General features: G+C 45.3%; 1 protein-coding gene across 2 annotated transcripts in view; it reads left to right on the plus strand.

Annotated features, from left to right (window-relative positions):
- LOC138632033 (solute carrier family 12 member 2-like) overlaps positions 1-25,221 on the plus strand; it is a 45,674-nt gene that overhangs the window by 16,752 nt on the left and 3,701 nt on the right. Inside the window, exons 2-26 of one of the 2 annotated variants that reach the window (XM_069717293.1) lie at positions 164-283; positions 1,151-1,226; positions 2,342-2,437; positions 5,984-6,123; positions 6,219-6,329; positions 6,447-6,555; positions 6,637-6,761; positions 6,957-7,041; positions 7,126-7,274; positions 7,348-7,455; positions 7,544-7,667; positions 9,026-9,127; positions 12,282-12,437; positions 12,855-12,954; positions 14,624-14,735; positions 15,719-15,859; positions 16,167-16,273; positions 16,704-16,783; positions 17,503-17,646; positions 19,032-19,079; positions 19,878-20,000; positions 21,611-21,722; positions 23,231-23,317; positions 24,206-24,341; positions 24,625-24,692. In XM_069717293.1, coding sequence (XP_069573394.1) covers positions 164-283; positions 1,151-1,226; positions 2,342-2,437; positions 5,984-6,123; positions 6,219-6,329; positions 6,447-6,555; positions 6,637-6,761; positions 6,957-7,041; positions 7,126-7,274; positions 7,348-7,455; positions 7,544-7,667; positions 9,026-9,127; positions 12,282-12,437; positions 12,855-12,954; positions 14,624-14,735; positions 15,719-15,859; positions 16,167-16,273; positions 16,704-16,783; positions 17,503-17,646; positions 19,032-19,079; positions 19,878-20,000; positions 21,611-21,722; positions 23,231-23,317; positions 24,206-24,341; positions 24,625-24,692 — 2,759 coding nt within the window. The remainder of the gene's footprint in view (positions 1-163; positions 284-1,150; positions 1,227-2,341; positions 2,438-5,983; positions 6,124-6,218; positions 6,330-6,446; positions 6,556-6,636; positions 6,762-6,956; positions 7,042-7,125; positions 7,275-7,347; positions 7,456-7,543; positions 7,668-9,025; positions 9,128-12,281; positions 12,438-12,854; positions 12,955-14,623; positions 14,736-15,718; positions 15,860-16,166; positions 16,274-16,703; positions 16,784-17,502; positions 17,647-19,031; positions 19,080-19,877; positions 20,001-21,610; positions 21,723-23,230; positions 23,318-24,205; positions 24,342-24,624; positions 24,693-25,221) is intronic. The other variant, XM_069717294.1, reaches the window with a different exon arrangement.

Raw genomic sequence — 25,221 nt, forward strand, 5'->3', positions numbered from 1 at the left:
GAGTTGAATGTATTTGTGAAATCTGTGGTGATACTGAGCCGTACTACTTCTGGACCATGAGAAACACTGTTGTGTTCAGGAGCTGTTGTGTTCTCCACTCTGCACATGTATGAACTACATATGTTCCACATGTAGCCATGACCTTATTGTTTGTGCTTTGTAGGAACCGTTTGAGGATGGATTTGCCAACGGAGATGAGCTGTCGCCGGCTGAGGAGGCTGCAGCTAAAGAGGCAGCCGAGTCCAAAGGAGTGGTGAAGTTTGGCTGGATAAAGGGGGTGCTGGTGAGTTTCCTGTCTTAATCCTCTCTTGCTGTTTATATAGAGATTTATTCTTTTTATAGATGGTCTCCCTCAGGGACTGCTGTGTGTCACTGAACTTCAGGCAGGATGTAAAGTGTCAGAATCAGCTCAGCTTCACGTCCTAATAAAACGTAACATTTTACTGTCATAACAGTTTTAATGTGTCGCCGCTGCAGCTGTAGCTGTCCTCCTGTTTCAGCTGGACAGTAGTACAGTGATAAAGGGACGCAGTGAGACAATGATGCAACAAAACAGGGAATCAGTGATGCAGTGGAACATGCAGTGATGCAGTGATACAGCTGTGTTCAGTCCACATGTATCCCAGAGGTCAGTCAGACTCAGTGAAGAGGATCACAGCTGATCACTGTGTAGTCTGAACAGTGTGTGAAGTAGATGACACTCTGTTCAGGATTTTGGGCCGTCGATGTGAATTACACTTCACTGTGCTGGTTTGGTTGATTGGTTGGTTGCTCTGGCGGTCGGTCGGTTGTTTAGTTGGTTGGTCGGTCGGTCGGTCTGAACCACCAGGAGAGAAATGACTCTCAGCAACTGACTGTCCGGTCTGCAGAGGACGTTTATTTTCCTGGAGGAGTTCCTCTCTAATATAAACTTCACACTGACTTTCATGACAAGTGGTGCAGGATGTTTTCTTCATAATATTCTCATAATTTGATCTTTCGGAGTGGGGTGGGAGGGGGAGGGGGTAGATCAGGGTCAGCTGAAGATCTGTGCATGACTTCTATCTGAACACTTAGCACGCTCTGTGCACCTCACGTTGTCTTGTATTTTTAATATTGTATTTCACCACTGGGACATGAAATGTGACGGTACCGGTCCTCCTCTCTGCAGGTCCGCTGCATGCTGAACATTTGGGGAGTCATGCTCTTCATCCGCATGTCGTGGATCGTTGGCCAGGCCGGCATTGGTGAGTCGACTCTGTACCAACATGTCTTTGACTCTCCTCAGCTCAGTGTGTTCCAGCCTGAAGTGTGTGTGTGTGTGCGTGTGCGTGATCTGCCCACAATGATGTGACAACACTGTTGCTGCACAGGAAGGACGATATGATGGAACACTGGTTCCTTTTATTTCTCGAAATCATGATTTCTACATCACAGAGAGGAACAACTACAACAACATCATCAACAACAACAACAACAACATGTGTACAGCTCCACCATCACACTATTAAAGCTCCTCTGATGGGCCGCTGAGTCCTTACACATCAACATTAAACCACCTACAGTTTAAAAGGCTTGAAGTGGAAACGGTCTGCATCACATTGGTGTTTTCACAGTTTTCACAAACAAAGTTTCAAAGTGTTTTACACCCGGCAGCAAATTACAACAACTGATACATAACCTAAGAAACGCTGAAGGAAGAGAAGACTTGAAGTGAAGTCAGACAGAGGTCACACTGATCAAAGGTCACAGAAGTATGGAGATAAAACTAGTTTTAACAAATGTCCCATTCAGTCGTACTCAGACACAGAAACCAAAACCTAGAGACGGAAATCAATAAATCTGGACACACAGACCCCAAGAAACATGTCTAGTGTCCAGAGAGCTGAACCAGGAGGAGGAAGGACACCAGCGTCTGGTTGCTCAGGTCCAGTGAGCCGGTACTGCCTGCCTAGATCTGTTCCTGTTAGTGAGGTTAGATGAGAGATGCGGTCAGCAGCCTGTTTCATCCTCAGCCCACATTTTTACTTTGATGTGACACCAACTGCAGATGGCTGATAGATTCAGACACACTATCAGAGTGGAGTGCCCTCCCCCCCTCCACACACACACACACACACACACACACACACACACACACACACACACACACACACACACACACACACACACACACACACACACACACACACACTCTCACACTCTCACACTCACACTCCACCCTGATGTGAAATACCGACACACAACGACACATGTGGCAGACGTGTGGCTCGTCTTCATGGATGTTACTTGTCACACGGCTCTCTCGCTGATTGGAAGTGCTGCTACAAAACAAAGTTCATTCTGTGTTTTTCCTCTGCAGCCCTCTCCTGTCTGATCGTTGCCATGGCGACCGTAGTGACCACCATCACCGGGCTCTCCACGTCGGCCATCGCCACCAACGGATTTGTACGAGGAGGTAAACATGACTTTGTTCTGCAGACTGAGAAGAAGAGAATCAGGCACATCAGCAGCAGTGACCCATTAACTGTCACACTCATAACTACTAACCATATGATAGTATAAACCTCATCAAAACACACGCACGTGCGCACACACACACACACACACACACACACACACACACACACACACACACACACACACACACACACACACACACACACACACACACACACACCTGATGAAGAAGAATATCTATTTATTGGTTGGCACAACGAGACAATAGACAAACAAAGGCATCCCTGAAATGTGCATTACAGCATATATAATGTACCATGGCAATAGTTCTTCACTCCTATGTCATTAAATGACAGCAGATGAAGAAGCTGTAATAAGATGATGTCATCAAAAGAGTGACGGTAAGAAACCTGACCTTTCTGTTAGTTTCATTCAGCTGGTTTTATACACATCAAAGAAAGTGATAGTAATGATAACCCTGGTACCAAAAAAGGTGTTCATGAATGTAAATAAAAACAGAATGTAATGATTTGTAAATCATGTAAACCAGTATTTTATAGAAAATAGACCAAAGACCACATATTGAATGTTGAAATGGAGAAATTTGATTGTTTTATGAAAAATGTATGTTCATTTTGAATTTGATGGCAGCAACACGTCTCTAAAAAGTTGAAAGTGGGTCAACAAAAGACTGGAAAAGTTGTGTAAAGATAAAAACAGACACTATTCTGTAGTGGAAATCACTGCATGGGCTCAGGAAGCTGTGACAGTCACAATGAGCTATTGAACAACATCTGGCCTCCTCCTGCTGCTGGTTGTAAACCTGTGTGGTTTGAACTGACATGAGCAGCTGTCAATCATCACAGTGTGGAGTCAGATGAAGGAAAATCTTTGTGGTGTCTGAGTGGAGGCTCAGACTGGGTGGTCTCTGATGGGTTCATAGCCCACTCTGACACTTTCTGAGAGTTGAACTGCTGACTTGCAGAGTGAAGTGGGAGAGTTTGGCGTTGACCCTGAAAACGAAGCGACCCTGAATTAATGCACACTGATTAACTTTATCTGGAGCTTTCAGCTGTACTTCGTGGTCTTTATCAGCAGAAGGAATTTACTTTTAATATCAAGACGGACCAGAAGTGGCAAATCATGCCAGCTACCGAGTTCCCATATCAACAGATTTATCTCCATGACAACGGAGCACACATTTCCTCTGCAGATCAGGACCATGTGATGTGGGTGAAAGGTCAGCGGCGTGTGGACCTGGAGGGCTGTTATGTCTGCTGTGAAGGTTCAGCTCTGAAGCAGCATTCACACTTTACACAGCTGGGACTCACCGAGAGTCGCTGCTCGGTGTTCAGGGTGTCGTGGTGCGTTCAAAGACACCAGGCCCTGTTTTCATCAGCGGAGCACACTTCACACCTGCGCTGGTGGTGCAGGGGGGCGGGGCTAATGGGTTTGGTGTTTTGATGAACACAGAGGCAGAGCGCACTGGTGGTGTAGGAGGAGGAGGAAATGTCACAGCTGACTTCAATCAGCCAATCAGATCCTCTCCTCCTTTAACCCTCTGCTGCAGCGTGTTGTCAGTTTGTAGTGAGTGAAGAAGCAGACCGACTCCACTATCCAGACTAACCAGCTTCAGGCTCTAACCTCTGACCTCTGAGTTTATGCTGCTACAGTCTCCTCCTCCTGATGATGTGAAACCAACTGTGAGGAGGTGACTAATATTATAAATAAATCTTCTGTTGTGAGAACTGCTGCCCAGTGGAGGTAGAGCTTCAATGACAGAAGACTAAAATCTGCTTCTTATAAACACTAACATGAAGTCCAATGACATCAGCAGCTGTAACCATGGTGAGGAGAAGTCATCCAGTGTCTGACCTCGACGTAACAGCCGCAGCTCCCCAGTTCAACAGTCATTTTTAATATGATTAACTGAATCTGAAGGTTTCATTAAACCCGATTTAGTTGTTATGTAAGTGGATTAAACGGGTGGAACATCTGTTAAAGCTGTCTGTGATGTTGGATCAGTCTGAACACTGAAGACATTAAGCAGCTGTCTGCAGGTTGTTCTAGGTTTAGACCTGGTCTGAGCTGACAGAGATGTTGGACACAAGTTCACTTGGAAATCGACGCCTAGATATCCCTGCAACGGAGCATCTCTGTCGTCTTGGTGACCCCCAGGTTTAGAGGAAGATTCCAGCAGCGCTCTGACTCGGATGGTAGTTTTCAGTTTCTTATTTTATGTTTCTGTAGTTCAGGAGGTCACCGTGTCCTCAGGTCCCTTTACAACAGTCCTCTGAGACCTGCTGGTAGATCTACAGGAACCATTCAGTCCTCTGAGAGTCCCGAGACATTTATAGACGGATTATAATCCACTTTAATATTTATTGAATTTATTGGAGTTTTAATTGGAACAGGGAGTTTAATCTAATGTCTCCTCTGACCCTCTGTTTTTAATATCAAAGTCTACTTCCTGGTATAAACACGTGGTCCTGTCAAACATCCGTGTGCTGTTTTTAATACATGACGCATGTAGTCAGCAACACGGTTGCTGACTTCATTCATCACATTTGTGACCAAACAGTCCCATCAACCTGTGGAGGAGCTGCCGCACCAGAGGGTGGGCGGAGACAGAGACTATTTGCATATTCTCCGCAGGCTTGGAGGAAGGTGTCGGGTTACATCTGAGCCACTGAAAGGAATTATGGGACTTTTTCTTGTGAAAACAGCCTGTAAATGTTCTGTCAGATGAACTGAGAGGAGTTTTAGAAGTGAAATCAGAACCAGCACAGATGCTGTTTAAAGGAACATCAGCTGTCTTCAGATGGACACGCCCACGAAACGGCTCATTTACATAAAGAGACTCTTCTCACCTGTAAAGTAGGTGAAAGGTCGGTTCGCGTGCAGGAATAGCCTGCAGGACACAAACGTCTTCAACCTGATGTTCAGTGGGACGTGTCTGGACAGGGACCTGCTCTGTCCTCACTTGTCCACACCTGGACACATAAACCCTTCATGGCCAGTCAGTCTTCATTCCTCCATCAGACTTGTGTGTGTGATTCTGGACCTGATATCACTCTGATGTGGAGACCTCTCACTTGAGGTTTTATTATCAGAAATAGGTAACATTATCAAAATATAAGCAATCATACACAGGAAACTATTTACATAAGTACCCACCCACTGATAGCTGTAACCTGACTGCACCACAGGCCTGTCAATCAAACAGACACGCCCCCAAAAACAGGTCTTCTTGAATCTTCTTTTCTAATGAATGAGGGCTTATTTTCAGATGGACCTCCAGAAAACTAAGAAGAAGGAGTGACTTTAGCTAACAACACCGAGATAACTGATGGACACATTTGATTCACTTTGGATTTGATGAGAGAAGTTGAATGGGAGTCTGTGGAGCCGAAGGCTTTTTGGAGCCGGGTCAGGAAGTTATCAGATTTGACTGACAGTTTGGACCGTCTACTGTATCTGCTGGTTCTGTTCTGAGTCCCTCCTGACTGCTCCAGGTTTGTCTAACGTGTCCCGGTACCTCCAGGTGGAGCGTACTACCTGATCTCCAGGAGTCTGGGGCCGGAGTTCGGAGGCTCCATCGGGCTCATCTTTGCCTTCGCCAACGCGGTGGCTGTCGCCATGTACGTGGTGGGCTTCGCTGAGACGGTCGTGCAACTTCTCAATGTAAGTGTCCTCCACACTTTATTTATATATTATAGTGTTCACTCATCACCAACAGACCATAATAATTATTCCTTTAACAACAACCCGTCTCTCAGGGTGTCGACGCCATCATGACTGATGAGACTAACGACATCCGGATCATCGGAACCATCACAGTCATCCTCCTCTTGGGAATCTCTGTGGCTGGGATGGAGTGGGAGGCCAAGGTAGGCACACCCTGTCTGTCCCACCCAGACTGTCCCACCCTGTGCGTCCTGCACCGTCTGTCCCACACCGTCTGTCCCACCCTGACTGCTGACTGACGTCCTCTCTGCTCCCTGCAGGCTCAGATCTTTCTGCTCATCGTCCTCATCACAGCCATCATCAACTACTTCATCGGCAGCTTCATTCCTGTTAAAGCTAAGGAGTCTCGGGGCTTCTTCGGCTACGACGGTACGACTCCGTTCCAGAAGATTTAACAGCAGTCCTTCCTCTGTCAGCGTGACTGTCAGCTGCTGTTGTTTCTCTCAACAGGTTCCATCATGTGGGAGAACATGGGTCCGGACTTCAGAGGACAGACCTTCTTCTCGGTGTTCTCCATCTTCTTCCCTGCAGCCACCGGCATCCTGGCTGGAGCCAACATCTCAGGAGACCTGGCTGTAAGTACTAGTAGTAGTAATAATAATAATGATTTTAAATAATATTAACAATGATAAATAATAATAAATAAATAACATTAATAATAAATATAATAATACATATTAATAAAATAATACATAATTTTAACAATAATAATAGATCATATTACAAATAATAATAATAATAGTAGTAGTAATAATAATAATGTGTTGCAGGACCCTCAGCTGGCCATCCCCAGAGGAACCCTGCTGGCCATCGTCATCACAGGGATCGTCTACCTTGGTGTCGCTGTCTCTACAGGTGCAGTACAACCTGCTGGCTGTAGAGTTCATTACATGACTGACTGACTGACTAAATGACTGGCTGAATGCGTCCTGCCTCCAGGCTCCTGCATCGTGAGAGATGCCAGTGGGAACGACACCATCACCTCTCAGTTCTTGAACTGCTCTGATGCTGCCTGCAAGTTCGGATACGACTTCACCTGCAAGAGCGAGAAAGATGGCTGCCCCTTGGGACTCCACAACGACTTCCAGGTACGAGGAGGAGGAGGAAGAAGAGGAGGAGGAGATTACAGTAGCTGTAACATGTTGTCTGATGTCCGTCCAGGTGATGAGCATGGTGTCGGGCTTCGGGCCCATCATCACCGCTGGGATCTTCTCAGCCACTCTGTCCTCTGCTCTGGCCTCGCTGGTCAGCGCTCCCAAGGTTTTCCAGGTAACACTCAGGAGTCACACGTTAACTTCACACCTCTGGTTAGTGTTTAAAGCTCTGACGGGACGAGATGATGTTTTCCTTTTCACAGGCGTTATGTAAAGACAACATCTACCCCGGCCTGGGGATGTTCGCCAAAGGATACGGCAAGAACAACGAGCCCCTGAGAGGCTACATCCTGACCTTCTTCATCGCGCTGGCCTTCATCCTCATCGGTACGCTCACACATACATACACACACACACACACACACACAGCTCACTGGTACACACACACACACACACACACACTGCTCACTGGTATACACACAACCAGTCAGTGGATGATACTACAGTATGGAAACACCTGTTCAGTATCACTGCAGTCACATGACTCAGCGTTGCATCACCACCAATGACTGCAGTATTTCGCAAGAGAATATTTCCTCTTCTAGACGATCGAACACAAACAGACATATGAGTGTTAAAGCAGAGACTCTACAACAGGAAGTGAACTTAACTGAACCATTAAAATAAGAGTGAGGACAACCTGACTGTATGAACACTGAAATGATGTGTGAACACCTGAAGTCTGTGTTCATCTGCACGTGTGCATCATAACTCCACATGGAAGAGATAAAGCAGGTAAATAAAACATGTGATTGGATATCATGAAGATGGATGACAAACTTCAAGAAACTAAAAAAAAAACGTAATAACAGTTCCAGCAGTGATCAGAAGTTCGAGAACAGACCATAATACACCAAGCAGCCCTCCTTCAAACCGCACAATCTGTCTCTGACAACAGACTTCTGATGTTATCAGCAGGAGGAAAAGAAGAGTTTGTGTGGCAGCTCAGTGTTGCGTAACGTCAGCCTCTATCAACACTTCCTGTTTGGCACAAAGCTGTAAAATGAAACATATTAAAGAAGATGGCAGAAGCCTGATGATGTCCGATGGACCTCCAGCTAAAACAGGTCTCTGAAGAACAGCATGTTGTCTCTCCAGAGGGGGCGGAGTCTTCATCAACATAATCGTCGAACTGACAAGCAGCTAACAATGCTAACAAACAGCTAATAAAGTTAACAAACAGCTAACAAGGCTAACCCTGACACGCCTTCTTCGGTCTTGGACGGTGAAGCTCCGCCCCCTCTTGAAACGTGATATCATCCGATCACCTCGCCCTGCTCGTCGCTTCATCGACGTAGACTTTCTGAACATTTCAAGGGTCTCTGTTGACCTTTTACACAGTTTGACCCATAAAAAAGCCCCAATTCTGTCGTGGAAATTACTGCATGGGCTCAGGAACATTTAGCAACAGCGGACATGTTGAATATTTTCTGCTCCTCGCTCTGTTTCTCAGCTCCAGTTTGTTGACATAGCAGCGGTCACGCTAACGTGTGATGAAGAGACGTAACCTTCTTGAAGTAATTCCAAACTATTCGTTTATTTTAATTCTTAATAGCTGCCATGTTAGAAGCCGATTCAGTGGAGGATGACGTGATGCTGCCAACGTCTCTGTGTCTGCAGTCTGAATGAAAGCAGGTGTTTGCAGGATGTTTTCTCAGCTGACTGCCTCTGTTCTCTTCTTCCAGCCGAGTTGAACACCATCGCTCCCATCATCTCCAACTTCTTCTTGTCATCCTACGCCTTGATCAACTTCTCGGTGTTCCATGCCTCCCTGGCTAACTCCCCAGGTAAGACCCCCACGAGGAGGTGATCCCGAGTGCACCAAGCTGCAGGTCAGCAGAGTCACGAGTTTCTGGTTGAACAGTGAGCATGATGGGAACTGATGCGGTCTCAAATTGAATTACTGGAGGAACTCAGGACACGTCTAAGAGCCTCTGACAGTTTACAGCTCACAAGACCGGCCAATCAGAGGTCAGGTGTACGACAGCAGAGATCATGTGATCACTTAAATGATCTTTAACAGGGACACCAGTCAGCTGGAAATGCCTGTTGAAGCTGAGTGGCTAATTTAGCATTTTAACCCTGCAGACATCAACTGGACAAAAGTGTGTGTGTGTGTGTGTGTGTGTGTGTGTGTGTGTGTGTGTGTGTGTGTGTGTGTGTGTGTGTGTGTGTGTGTGTGTGTGTGTGTGTGTGTGTGTGTGTGTGTGTGTGTGTGTGTGGGTGTGTGGACTGTCGGACTGCGCAGTGATGATCACAGATGAACAGAACCGGGCCTTTGTTTCTCTTTGTGCTGACCTGGTCCACATGTTCACTGTGATGACACCTGATGTTCAGCAGAACGAACCGAAGGAAGAGAAGCGGTAGATGTGCAGTGAATGGTGATGCTGTTGATGACTTCATCATTAGTGTGAAGGTGTGTGTGTGTGACAGGGTGATGTCTTCTCAGTCTGTGATGAACACTGGATGGAAAAGTGAAACAGAAATGTTGAGAACCTCCAGGTAACATGGCAAGTTAGTTCAGACTGCAGCGTTACCGGCCGTCGTTATGAGTCATCAGAGCAGACTGATGACATCATCTTAACTTTCATATCAAAATTTTAACCCAAGCTCCTTCCTCTCTGTGTTCGATCAGGTAGCTGACAGGATGTGAAGGTAATAGTGAATATTGTATGTGTCAGATAACTTCCATCCTTCTACATGTTACTGACATTAGAGTGTCCTCCAGTTAACAGGAGATGATACCAGGTCCAACTGCGGCTCTGAGGTTCACTCATTAAATGCTGACTCGCTCATTAAACATTGACTCGCTCATTAAACGCTGACTCACTAAACATTGACTCGCTCATTAAACCCTGACTCACTCATTAAACGTTGACTCGCTCATTAAACGTTGACTCGCTCATTAAACCCTGACTCGCTCATTAAACGCTGACTCTGTCATTAAACGCTGACTCTGTGATTAAACGCTGCCTCGCTCATTAAACGCTGACTCGCTCATTAAACGTTGACTCGCTCATTAAACGCTGACTCACTAAACATTGACTCGCTCATTAAACGCTGAATCAGTGATTAAACACTGACTCGGTCACTAAACGCTGACTCGCTCATTAAACGCTGACTCGCTCATTAAACGCTGACGCGCTCATTAAACGCTGACTCACTAAACATTGACTCGCTCATTAAACCCTGACTCGCTCATTAAACGTTGACTCGCTCATTAAACGCTGAATCAGTGATTAAACACTGACTTGGTCATTAAACGCTGACTCGCTCATTAAACGCTGACTCAGTGATTAAACACTGACTCGGTCATTAAACGCTGACTCGCTCATTCGCTCATTAAACGCTGACTCACTAAACATTGACTCGCTCATTAAACTCTGTCTCGCTCATTAAACGTTGACTCGCTCATTAAACGCTGAATGATTAAACACTGACTCGGTCATTAAACGCTGACTCGCTCATTAAACGCTGACTCACTAAACCCTGACTCGCTCATTAAACGTTGACTCGCTCATTAAACGCTAACTCTGTGATTAAACGCTGACTGGCTCATTAAACGCTGCCTCGCTCATTAAACGCTGACTCAGTGATTAAACGTTGACTCAGTGATTAAACACTGACTCGCTCATTAAACGCAGACTCGGTGATTAAACACTGACTCGCTCATTAAACACTGACTCGCTCATTAAACGCTTACTCGCTCATTAAACGCTTACTCACTCATTAAACGCTTACTCACTCATTAAACGCTTACTCACTCATTAAACGTTGACTCAGTGATTAAACGCTGACTCACTCATTAAATGCTGACTAGGTCATTAATCGCTTACTCACTCATTAAACGCTGACTTGGTCATTAAACGTTGACTTGCTCATTAAACGCCGATTCGCTCATTAAACGCGGACTCATTGATTAAACGCTGACTTGTTAATTTTATCTCAGTTTGACCTCACTAACATGTAGTACAGGTACACTGTGATAAGAAACTGTTCTGGATGTAGATTCAGTCAAAGATCTTCATTAAAACAAGAAAATCCAGATGATTTAATGATGATTGTAGAAACATGAGACTGAATGTGTCAGACAGAGATGAGACTCTGACACACACCTGTACAGGTGAGTGAGAAGAACACGCGCTTGGTTGAGGTGAGCCTTCAGAGTTCAGACTGACGAAGAGCTCGGTGAATCCACAGCTCCTGAATACCAAAGATGTAGCAGAGCTGCAGGTACAGATTGTCTGTCTGGTCCTCCTGCAGCAGAAAACACCGACCTGAACGGTACATTCATCACGTAGAGACACACCTGCGCTTAAATAACGTCACAACCATCATGTAGAGACACACGGTCACAGAGACGGTTAAATAACGTGATGGATGTCTCCTCTAGATATATAAACTAAAAACCAGCTGATCGTCTCTGGGACACGTATGACCCTAAACACACTTTAATGTACCGTTTACGTCCTGTGGTTTCTATAGACTCTGTCATTGTGTAACACACACACACACACACACACACACACACACACACACACACACACACACACACACACACACACACACACACACACACACACACACACACACACACACACACACACACACACATTGTGTCCATGACTAAACCTGCTGTAGTGTGTGGTTCAGTGAATCGGAGGTTTCTCTAACAGCTGGATCTCCGTCAGTCTAACCGGCTGCTAACTGACATCATGTAACATGTTGACTCTCCGTCCCTCCATGTTCTCTAACTGAAGCCATGACTCGGATAAAACTCTTGATGACTCAGCGGTCTGATGTCATTTACCTTCTGCTCTCCACCTAACAGGAAGCGCATCTTGTCACCACCCATAGCGTACATGACTTACCGCTCTTGTGCTTAACGTGTTCCGTGACCGTCTGCCTGCGTGTTGTGATGCGTGTTCTGTGGCACTGCAGGTTGGCGTCCCAGTTTCAAATACTACAACATGTGGGTGTCTCTGGCCGGAGCCGTGCTGTGCTGCGTGGTGATGTTCATCATCAACTGGGCCGCCGCCCTCCTCACCAACGTCATCGTCCTTGGACTCTACATCTACGTCAGCTACAAGAAGCCCGGTGAGACACCCAGAGACACCTTGACCCCCAGGGACACCGCATGTAGAGACAGACACGTCCATCCACACCGTATGCAGAGACAGACATCATCCTGTCATGTGTATCTTCTGAGTTGTTAAACTTGACTGTGACACCAGTTGGTGCTCCAGATGAACCACCACGTTCACGTCAACACGGCCCACAGCACCTCTCAGTTTGACATGCAGCTACACACACACATCAGAGGCCCGTCCGCTCTCTCTGACACCACTCGGGTCAGGAGCGGGCCGACCCGTAAACACAGCACTGAGTGTGTGTGTGTGTGTGTGTGTGTGTGTGTGTGTGTGTGTGTGTGTGTGTGTGTGTGTGTGTGTGTGTGTGTGTGTGTGTGTGTGTGTGTGTGTGTGTGTGTGTGTGTGTGTGTGTGTGTTCCTCCAGATGTGAACTGGGGCTCGTCGACCCAGGCTCTGACCTACCACCAGGCCCTGACCCACACACTGCACCTCAGCGGGGTGGAGGACCACATCAAGAACTTCAGGTACCAAAAACGGTGTCGCTCAGAGGGTTCTGACCGGAAACTCACCTGCAGCAGGTTCTGCTGTTTAACCGGTTCTATTACATATGTGCACTGTGAGGTTCGTGTCCGTTAGTGAAGAGCTTGTAGCACACTGTTCAGTGGTGTTTCTGAGACCTGACTGGTGACGGCGTGCCTTCAGATCATTACCATGGCAACGAACCCGGCAGGAGGATAAAAATCATCTGATCGTGTCTTCAGAACAACTCGTGTTCCTCTGAACTCTGAGTCTCCTGCTTTACATCCCACGGAGCTTAACGTGTGTGTGACCACTGTAAAAAGTCAGAAAAAAATGGCTGCAGATTTACAGTTCTTATGTTTTACAACTTTGTTTCTAAAAAAAAAAAAAAAAAAAAAAAAAGCTGTGACGCTGAGTCAAATGTAAATAAAAATGATTTTTTGAAAATTACATACACTCATTTAATAGAAAATAGACCAAAGACAACATATCAAATGTTGAAACTGAGAAATGATGTTGTTTTATGTCAACTATTTGCTCATTTTGAATTTGATGGAAGTAACATGTTTTTAAAAAGTTGGGACAGGGTCAACAACAGACTGGAAAAGTTGTGTAAAATTTTGGATTTCATCTACGGTTCAAAATATCATTAAAAGATTCAGAGAATCTGCAGAAATCTCTGAACACAAGTGACAAGGATGAAAACCAATATTAGATGGTGGTGATCTTTGGCCCTCAGGCAGCACTGCATTAAAAACACACTATTCTGGAGTGGAAATCACAGCATGGGCTCAGGAACACTTGTGAAAACCATTGTCTGTGAACACAGTTCATCGCTGCGTCCACAAATGAAGGTTAAAACTCTCCAAAGAAGAAACCAGATAGAAACATGATCAGAAACACCACCGCCTTCTCTGGACTGAGATCATTGAAGATGGACTGAGGTGAAGTGGACAACTGTCCTGAGGTCTGATGGATCACAATCTGAGATTCTGTTTGGAAATCATGGACGCTGCATCCTCCAGGTTAAAGAGGAAAGGGACCATCCAGCTTGTTATCAGCGCTCGGGTAAAAAGCCAGCATCTGTGATGGTACAGGGATGCATTAGTGCACATGGCATGGGTTGCTTGTACATCTGGAAGGAAGCATTAATGCTGAATGATATATTCAGGTTTTGGAGCAACATATGCTGCCATCCAGACAACATCTCTTTCAGGGAAGGTCTTGTTTATTTCAGCAGAACAACGTCCAACCACATTCTGCACGTATTCCAACAGCATGGCTCCGTAGTAGAAGAGTCCGGACGTTTACAGAGTGTTGTTAAAAGAAGAGATGATACAACACAGTGGTGAACATGAACCTGTCCCAACTTTTTAGAGACGTGTTGCTGACATCAAATTCAAAATGAGGAGATTTTTATAAAACAATAAAAATTTCTCCGTTTCAACATTTGATATGTTGTCTTTGGTATATTTACAATTAAATATGATTTTATGTGATTTTCAAATCATCAAATTCAGTTTTTAGTTACATTTTATACAACGTCACTACATTTTTAGAAACGGGTTGTAAATGTTGTAGGTGACGTCCATGAAATACAGATTGAAACATGATGATGATGATGATGATGATGTGGTGGTGGTGGTGATGATGATGTTTTGTATTTGTCTGTAGACCCCAGTGTCTGGTGATGACCGGTTACCCGAACTCCCGGCCTGCCCTCATGGACCTGGTTTACAGCTTCACGAAGAACGTTGGTCTGATGATCTGCGGCCACGTCAGGACGGTGAGATGAAGATTGTAAAGATGTGGTAACAACCATCTAATGTCCTGAAAGGCTTCAGAGAATCCTGATGTCTCAGATTAATACTCTATTATTGACGAAAGGATGTAATTATTCCAGAAGCTGAGTCACACACTCTGCACTCATCTTTATCTGAACTCTGTGCTGATACACCAGCTGTCAATCACTGCTTTCACAATAGATCAGTGCAGCAGCTGATGGTTGGGATGAAGGAGAGCCTGGCACAGAACATACGGACGTGTTTACACCTCGGTCACGTGTTTACCGGTTGCTAGGAAACGTTTGTAGAACAGTCCAATCAGAAAACAAGTCCAGATGTAAACATGGACCACACCTGAGTCCCAGGTGTGAAGGAGGCTGAGGGTACATGACAGGGAGCTGAACAGTTACTGGTCCTCTGAGGTTTCTTCCTCCACGTAGGACCAATTTGTTGTGTGAGTGCTACACAGATTAGGTACATATTAGTGCTGACTATATATCATCCACGTTTTCTCTCCTGGCTCTGAGTTAATAACTTCCCTCCATGTGGAGCAGATTGTCCCTCAGGACTTCTTGTCCTGTGACTCACACCTGTGTTTTGTCTAGCCCGGTAGAACTCCGTGAGTCACATCAGAACCGGCGTGATCCTGAGTGATGATGTGGTTCCGCTCAGTGTAAAGAGCCTTAATAAATCCCCTGCTGCTCGTAAACCCTGCGTGATGGATGAAAGAGTCTCTGTGTGGACTTCTATGGAACATGTTTCTATTGGACTGAAGGAGCTCAGAGAGGTCACATGGTGTAAACAGCACACGCTAATGTTTCCTGTCTGAGACAGTCTGTTCAGTTTATTCAGTGTCATCTCAGGACTGTTACACAGCAACATGAAGACGTTCCAAGTTATAGTTCTAGAGAGGAAGATAACCGGTCCTCCTGAGGACACCTACTGACGGCTTTATGTCTCTGTGTCTGTGTCTCTGTGTCCGCAGGGCTACCGAAGACCAAACTTCAAGGAGCTCGCCACAGATCAGTCGAGGTATCAGCGCTGGCTGCTGAAGAACGAGACGAAGGCCTTCTACACGCCAGTGTTTGCAGAGGACCTGAGACAAGGATCCCAGTACCTGCTGCAGGTGAGACACCGCTGAATGAACAGGAGACACCTGTGAATGGACAGGAAGACACCTGTGTGTTCAGACCTCCTGTAGATGGCAGCACTGTTGGATCACTGTGTTTTATGAATGATATATTCTTCTGGTGGTCCATAAACAGAACCAACCGTATGAAGTTCTGATCCAGTCTATTACAATTTATCGTGTTACTGACTTATTATAAGATTAGAATTGATATGTATCACAACTTTAAACTGCCTTCAGTGAAATGATCAGTCAGCCCTTAAGAAGTGAGTGATTCCTGTTTGTCCGTGTGGTCCCTCTCCAGGCTGCCGGACTGGGCCGCCTGAAACCCAACACCCTGGTTCTGGGCTTCAAGAACGACTGGAGGGACGGAGACATGATGAATGTGGAGACGTACATCAGTATGATCCAGTAAGTAGAGCTGCTTCGTGTAAACACACTCATCCTGATTACGGTACCACACGGTACCGGACCCGGAGAAGGTATTGTTCAGGTCCACAGTGCAGTTGCACCTTTGCATGTTGTTAGGATGTAGATGGGTTTCCTGCTAACTGTGCAGCAGTCATGTGAGACGGAGTGACGGACTTAAGCTGAACGGCTTTATTGTAAAGTTGTGGATTAAAGAGGTCACGGACGGTTCTGACCCACAATATTAAAACCACCACTAATACTCTCAGAAATGTGCCCTTTAGTTTCCATGGAGGAAGCAGCTGTGGTCACATGGTGTAAACACACACTCACAACCTCAGTGTGTCTGTGCGTGTTTCTTTTTTCACGCGTTTCTTTCTTCATGCGTGTTTCTTTCTTCATCTGTATTCTTTCTTCATGTGTTTCCTCTCAGTGACGCTTTCGACTTCCAGTTCGGTGCCGTCATTCTGAGACTGAAGGAGGGTTTGGACGTGTCCCACATCCAAGGACAAGGTACAACACACAACCACAGACACACAACATGCTTCCACCAAAGGGTCTAGTTAATATGGCTGAATATTCATATACATACATAACAAAATATTACAGATGTAGACTAATAAAATCAAGCTCGCACAGTAAAGTAGAAACTTTGAAGAGAGAACTAATAGTTGAACTATTCCATCAGCAACATGGAGGAAAAACTGCCTTTTAACAGGAAGAAACTTCAGACAGAAGCAGTCAGAGATGTGAGGGGAGAGCAGAGAGAAAAGGGGAGCAGAGAGAGAAAAGGGGAGCCAGAGAGAGAGAGAGAGAGAGAGAAAAAAGAGGAGCAGAGTCCCAAGTTCTCATTTCTGATCACTTTCAGCGTCACGTCTGTAAAACATCTCATCATTGATTACAACTTATTCTTCCTCCTGTTAACACTGATTAAAGTTCCTAACTGCCTCCAACTTATTGTCTCCTCCTCTCTTCCTCCTCCTCCTCACTCCTCTTTCTTCCTCCCTCTTCTTCATCCTCCTCTTCATCCCTCCTTCTCCCTCCTCCCCTTCGTTCCTCCTCCATCCTCTTCCTCCTCCTCCCTCCTCTTGCTCCTTCCTCCTCTGCATCCCTCCTCTTCTATCTCCGCCCTCCTCCTCCCTCCTCCTCTTCGTTCCTCCTCCCTACTGTTCCTCCTCCTCCTCTTCCTCCTCCCTCTTCTCTGTCCGTCCTGTCCTTCCGTGTCATTACAGACGAGGTGTTGTCCTCCCAGGAGAAATCTTCAGTGATGAAGGATGTGATCGTTTCCATAGATACCAGCAAAGACTCTGATGCTGACTCGTCCAAACTGTCCTCGAAGGCCACCAGCCTCCAGAACAGTCCGGCCATCCAGAAAGGTGAGAACTTCCTGTTCTCACTCTGTCCACCAGAGGACAGACACTCTTTACAGGGACACCATGTGGGACAGTGATGACACAGCAGGAGGGAGACGGATCAATGATTCAAATCAATACAATCCCATTAAAACTCCATTAAAACACTAACAGACCATCTTATTTCTGCATCATTCACGTTACTTATGTTACAGTCATGACAGGGGTGAGGAGTTTCATACAGGCAGTCACTTATTCTGTCTCCACACACACACACACACACACACACACACACACACACACACACACACACACACACACACACACACACACACACACACACACACACACACACACACACTGCCGTGACAGGAAGTGGCCTCGGTGACTTCTGACCCCGGTCGTCCCACTGGGCCCAGTTTGTTAGTCCACAGATGTTTTTGGCCACACTGTTTGTGTGTGTGGGACAGAGTTGAGTGTGTCAGTTACACACACACACACACACGCACACACACACACACACACACACACACACACACACACACACACACACACACACACACACACACACACACACACACACACACACACAGAACAAATGTTCCCACAGAACCAGACGTTCGGATCCATACAGGCGGCTGATGTTCGGTGTAGATTCTGTTCCCGCTACATGTTTCTACCGTCTCTGTTCATCTGGACCAGCTTTATACTCCCTTTTTGAGAAGTGGATTCGTGAGTCCCCACATTGTAATGTGGAACCAGACCGTGTGACGTCCTGTCAGCAGATGTATTAAAAACGTGAGCACCTTCCCCCTCTGTACGGGAGCAGTTGCAGTGAAGGTACCAGAGGGAGTAAAGATGGTTTATAATCCTCTTAGTCCTCAGTGCCAACCTGAGTGCTCATTAACTCAGAGTCTGTGGAAGGTTCACCTCCACTCTGCATCACATTCCTCCCAGAGAAAGGTTTTAATCTGAGTACAGTCTCAGTGGAAGAGTCTGAAACATGCAGCTGCTTCATGTTGTGTAGCAGAGGCCCGTGTGAGACTCTGATTGGACCAGAGTGTTGCGGCTCCGAGCTGCTGCTTTTATTCCTCTTCTTTAAATTCTAGAACAAAAAAAACTCCTGCAGAGGTTCTTCTAATCAACCCAGAGCAGCAGGATGTTAGCATGAAGCTCACAGCTGACCTCAGTCAGGACACAGTCAGGACACAGTCAGGACAGAGCAGCAGGTGACGGTCCAGTCAGAACAGGCTCTCTGCTCTGCTCCACTCTGAATATCTTTTATAAGTGCACCCTTCTGTTGTCTTTCATCTTCATCGTCTTCATCACAGAGTAACTTCGTTTGTGTCGATGACTCATCAGATCAACATTTCATCCAAGATTGTTTTTTTTCTCCTTTTTATCTCCAGATGACGAAGATGATGGCAAAGCTACAACTCAGCCCCTATTGATAAAAGGCAGGAGATCCTCTTCATCCTCTTTTGCTTCCTTCTCTCCTCCTCTGCGTGCTTCCTTCCTCTCAACCTCACCTCCTTCTCTCTGTCGCCTCCTTCTTCACAGTATATTTAGATTCCTGTCCTCCTGTCTCTGACTCGTCCTTCCTACTTCTTGACTCCAGATGATAACAGTCAGTGTTTCGTCCTGCTGTGTGTTGAGTCTCCATCCTGGATTCAGACCTGCTCTGTTCTCATGCCTTTAACTTCACTTCACTTTCCTCCAGCTGTGTCTGACCTGCTGCTTCTTCTTCTCTGGACAGTTTGTCTGCAGCTTTCTTTTCTTTCCAGGATGAAAAACGCTTCCTGTTTTCATGTTTCAGCCTCTCAGCTTCTGTCTCTATTTGCTTTCAGCAGTGATGGTGTTTCTTCATTACAAATTTCATTCAGCTGAATAAAATCATATTTTATTTACAAGTATAGTAATTCAACACGTATACATATACATATGTGTATATATGGATCCAGATATATTGATAAATATATTTTAGTTTTATGTAAAATGTTAATAACTGAGAGTCGGTCCAGATGTTTGGTTTCTGTCCTACCTGCAGAGCTTCACTCTCAGGAATCTACAGACAAACGTTAGAGCTGCAATCACATTTTTATCATCATCTGAATGAGCTTCTTCTCTGTGTGTGTGTGTGTGTGTGTGTGTGTGTGTGTGTGTGTGTGTGTGTGTGTGTGTGTGTGTGTGTGTGTGTGTGTGTGTGTGTGTGTGTGTGTGTGTGTGTGTCTCTGTCTCTGTCTCTGTCTCTATAGATAAGAGGAGCCCGTCGGCCCCTCTCAATGTGTCTGACCAGAGGTTGCTGGAGGCGAGTCAGCAGTTCCAGAAGAAGCAGGGGAAGGGGACGGTGGACGTGTGGTGGCTGTTTGATGATGGAGGTCAGTCAGAGGTTTGACTTTAAATGGTGAATTGTTCCACAGCTATCTGACATACAGAGAGGAAGTTTACTACGTCCCTGTTGATGTTAAAACACAGCAACGCTTCAGGTGGAGAGATTATCAGCAGCCATCACCTTTTTATTCTACAGTCAAATATTCATTCTGTTGGGAGGTCGTTTATTTTGCTAAAAACAACAGTTTGAATAAGATGGACTTCTATTTTTTTTTTCTATATATTTTAAGTTATTCTGACTGTCTCATAATTATGAGATTTGTATCAATGAAAATAAAAAAGTACAACTTTAAATTTGAACCATTATAAAACAAAGTATTATCACACAAGCGTGTTAATAACAAACGGACTCCGACATCATGTGAGCAGAGACCTGAGATAAGCAACATGAAATAATAAATCGGTGTCATGTTGGATCACATCCATCCGTCCTCACGGCTGCAGGGACACGCTGCTCCTTCAGCTGCCTGTTAACACGTGAACACGACTCCACATGTGTTCCGCACTGTGAACGACACTTCACATCATCGTCATCCTGACAGCGTCTTCATTAGCGACAGCAGAGACACCGACACTCAGACTGGCTCAGCGTCCAGACCGCGGTCACGTCTGCTGCGACTCAGTGGAACCAGGATATACTCACACCTTAACTTTTTAAACTCTTCATCTGACCTTTTATTTTGAAAGAATAAATTGAACAAGTCTCTGACAGCGTGTCTGTGGAGAGACATGAAGACGTCACTCTACAGATCAGTGAGGGAGACGGGGACAAACTGTGATGATGCTTTCTGAGTGTAGACTGCAGCAGCGTTTAAACTAGTCCGAGGCCTTCCTGAATCCTGCTGAGTTTATGTGTTGAAGCCACAGACTGGATATAAAAGTGTTCGTAGCTTCAGGTCTGTAAAATGGTTCCGATGCAGAAGTGTCTTCAGCTGCAATACCATCGAGTGCCACTAGAGGTCGGCTCCAAAAAGCCTCCGGCTCCATAGACTCCCATTCAACTTCTCTCATCAAATCCAAAGTGAATAAAATGTGTCCATCAGTTATCTCGGTGTTGTTAGCTAAAGTCACTCCTTCTTATTAGTTTTCTGGAGGTCCATCTGAAAATAATCCCTCATTCATTAGAAAAGAAGATTCAAGAAGACCTGTTTTTGGGGGCGTGTCTGTTTGATTGACAGGCCTGTGGTGCAGTCAGGTTACAACTGTCGGTGGGCGGGATGAAGTATAGTCAGGTTTCCAGTCAGATCCACCGCTGGCTCCTCCCCCAGCTCGTCCAAATATGGTCACTTCCTGCTCCAAACCACTCCGACTAGCAAGATGGTGACGGACAGAATCTGAACTGGAGGCTTCATAACGTTCACAAACCAACAATGACATCACTGATGGGTGATGGTTGGATGACATGTTTAACCTTTAAATGTTCGAGTCATGTGACTAGCAGTCGGTGAACTCCATCACGTGAAGCTCAGAGTTAGCGTGTGCTGAAGTCAGTGTTCTGCGTTGCTGTTGCAGCAGTGACTGATGCTCAGGGTGTGAAACCTGGAGAGGTTTTCTCTGTAACTTCCAGCAGATGTTCAGTGATATTTGTGGCCTCCAGGTCTGACACTGCTCATCCCCTACCTGCTGACCAACAAGAAGCGGTGGAAGGACTGTAAGATCCGCGTCTTCATTGGCGGGAAAATCAACCGGATCGATCACGACCGCCGAGCGTAAGTACATCTGACGGAAGGAGAGGTTACTCACGAATTCTAACGGAGTCGGCAGATATGAACTCTTATTGAGTCTTATTAGTATTTATTATTATTATTAAGCATTGAAGCGGACCAGATGCAGCCCTCCATCAGCCAGGTGTTCCTGTATGTTTTGATCATCATGTATGTACATGCAGACATGAGAAGCAGTGTTGTGAACAGTGCAGGAACTTTGACCCCATGTACCGATGGTCCACGTCACCTCCTGAAATATTAATCTATTGTTTACTACTATTCATTTATTCATTTAAATAATTAGTTTTTCCAATATTAATTCATTTTGTGTCAAAGTCTGTGACAGAATCTGTTTTAGGAACAAAACAATCTCTGCTGCTCTATCAATACACACACACACACACACACACACACACACACACTGCCTCTCTCTGTCTCTCATTGTCCTCTACAGCTGCTTCCTGCCTCCTTTGTTGGATAAAATTAGCTCGGTGCTCGTAGACCTTTTATCTGCACTTGGAGATCCCGTTTGTTTACTATGAAACTAGTACTACTATAAAAGTTGTTGTTTTTTCCTCCAACATGATTAATTTTTACTCCCCTTGTTTTCACCTGTTGAGGAGTCTCCTTCATGTTAAACCTGCAGCTGGTGTTTCCTGGGTTAGAGGTAGAGGTAGAGCTAAGGTTAGAGGTGGAGGTAAGGTTAGGGTTAGAGGTAGAGGAAGGGTCAGAGGTAGAGGTTAGAGGTACAGGTAAGGTTAGAGGTAGGGTTAGAGTTAGAGGTAGAGGTAAGGTTAGGGGTAGAGGAAGGGACAGAGGTAGTGGTTAGGTTTATATCTTCACCCTGTTTATATGATGAATTTATTCCACAGAACTTCCTGCATTAGTTGTCATGGTGAGTGTTTCTGGGGACGAGGCACATGTTAGACACAGTTGACCTATGATCTTAAAAGCTGAGGTCCAGTTACTGCTGAGTCCATCAGGACAGTATGTGTTTCTGTGTCCAGCAGCTCGTCTCTTACCGTCAATCTGCTGTCTGAGGCTGAGCAGGTCGTCCTGAGAGTCTATCGGAGGTGTTTTACTGGACACCGTTAGAGAGTTAGAGCTCTGACTCTAAAAGAGATCAGACACCTGAGAGGGGAAAATAAATCGTTTGAACCGATGTTGATGTGAAATACTGAAAGGCTCAGCACCAGATTTAGTTTCTGGGAACATGACAATAGTACAAAAACAGCATAATATGAAGAGCTGCCATGATGTAAAGCTCAGATCTGACACACAAAGCTCTGAGGCACTGAGCTCCTTTGAAGTTGAAGCTACAGGAAATGACTCCTCCACCGAAGGCCGGGGTGTGCTGACTGTCTCCACCCGGCCGGCTGCGTGACGCAGCCTCCCTCACTCACAGGACGACCCGGTGCTCTTATCTCTGTCCACAGATCCTCTACTGAAAATACCTCGCACATACTTTCCTCTATTTCTCCCTAAGCTCTTGTTCTGCTGTTTCTGTGCAGGATGGCAACTCTGCTCAGCAAGTTCAGGATAGACTTCTCCGACATCACCGTGCTGGGAGACATCAACACCAAGCCCAAGAAAGAGCAGTAAGTCCTGTTCTATAGATCTGAGAGAGTCTCTGAGCTCAGTGAGGTGTGAGGTGACCCTCCCCGACTGTTTGCCGCCGTATCTCATTTATATGTCATATATTACATATCGTTTGAAATCAAATAGAGGCATTATTATATGAATAATGATGAAATCTGGCTTCAGTTCACCACCTCACTGCCTTAACTACTAAAATCAGTCCCACATTTATAATCACTGTGTTTCACTTGGAACGACACAGAAATATAATTATTGAATTATTGAACAGAAATGTTTCCATCTGTCAGAATGAAACATCCTGGACCCTCCTGAGGTATCATGTTTGTTGGAGAACCTCTGGAGGAGGTTTGAAGTACCTCTGTCATCACCTAGTTGATAATGATAGTCTGTGTGATGATTCAGAGGAAGAGTGAATCACTGCCGCCCTCTAGTGGTTTCGTTATGTAAACACATGACATCAGGAAGAGACATTCAGTGACCTCTACTGTCGACACACTTATGTTCCTCTTTGATTTTTACATCTTCTTATTATCATATCAGATATATCAGGTGACTGACCTTAATAAAGTAATACATGTTGAGTCAGAGAGAACAGATAGTAAACACTGAGTGGGTGGAGACAGTGACCACACATCACAAACATGCAGCTTCAGAGACAGAAAATACACTGCTGCAGAGGAGCAGTGCATCCTGGGAGATGTTCTGTTCACACAACACACCGATCACACAACACAACTATCTAGTTTGTCGCATCAGCAGCGAGGACAGTTTGTCTCATCAGGATGGACAGATTCCGTCCCCGTCTTCTGTCTCTGCTCCTCTGATGCCTCAGCAGAACTTCCTGTTGTCAGCTGACTGTGTAACCATGACGATGTGTTGTTGTGCAGTGTGGCAGCCTTCGAGGAGCTGATTGAGCCGTATCGGTTGAAGGAGGACGACATGGAGCAGGAGGCAGCGGAGAGGCTGAAGAACAGCGAGCCGTGGAGGATCACCGACAACGAGCTGGAGCTGTACCGCGCCAAGGTGAACGCCTGATCATATATAATACACAGAATACTGGATCATATACTGAATACTGGATCCTGTACACTGTAGTGTCACATCACAAGTTTGGACACTTGGTTCTATGTGATATCTTCCAAAGCCTTAATGTCAGAGGACTGAATGCCTTTCCAGCCTGATTGAACTTCTATAAACAGATCGTTTCAGATAACAGTGTGAATCAGTCGTGCAGCCTCAGAGAGCAGCACATATATTATAATTATCTGATATCTTAAATGTTTAAATGTTGTTTTTTGCTCTTCAGACCAATCGTCAGATCAGACTGAACGAGCTGCTGAAGGAGCACTCGAGCACAGCCAACCTCATCGTCATGTAAGTTCAACAGGAATACAAACCTGTTTCTGAAGAAGTAGTGATAGTGTATAAAATGTAAATAAAAACTGAATATGATTATTTAGAAATCATGTAAACACATATTTAATTGTAAATAGACCAAAGACAACATATCAAATGTTGAAACTGAGCAATTTTTTTGATGAACTGTGTTCACAGATGATGGTTTTCAGAAGTGTTCCTGAGCCCATGCAGTGATTTCCACTCCAGTATAGTGTGTTTTTAATGCAGTGCTGCCTGAGGGCCCGAAGATCACCACCATCCAATAATAATTTCCATCCTTGTCCCTTGTGTTCAGAGATTTCTCCAGATTCTCTGAATCTTTTAATGATATTATGAACCGTAGAATATTAAATCCACTAATTCTTTGTAGTTTTATGTTGAGGAACATTATTCTTTGATTGTTGCACTATTTTCTCACTCAGTCTTTCACAGAGTGGTGAACCTCTCCTCATCCTCACTGCTGAGAGACTCTGCCTCTCTGAAATCATATTTTTATATGTTTCGT

The sequence above is a fragment of the Brachyistius frenatus genome, unplaced genomic scaffold (assembly GCF_029030835.1).
Source record: "Brachyistius frenatus isolate BFR_SWC_R1_liver_20210118 unplaced genomic scaffold, ASM2903083v1 Contig_172, whole genome shotgun sequence".
NCBI classification, from domain to species: Eukaryota; Metazoa; Chordata; class Actinopteri; family Embiotocidae; genus Brachyistius; species Brachyistius frenatus.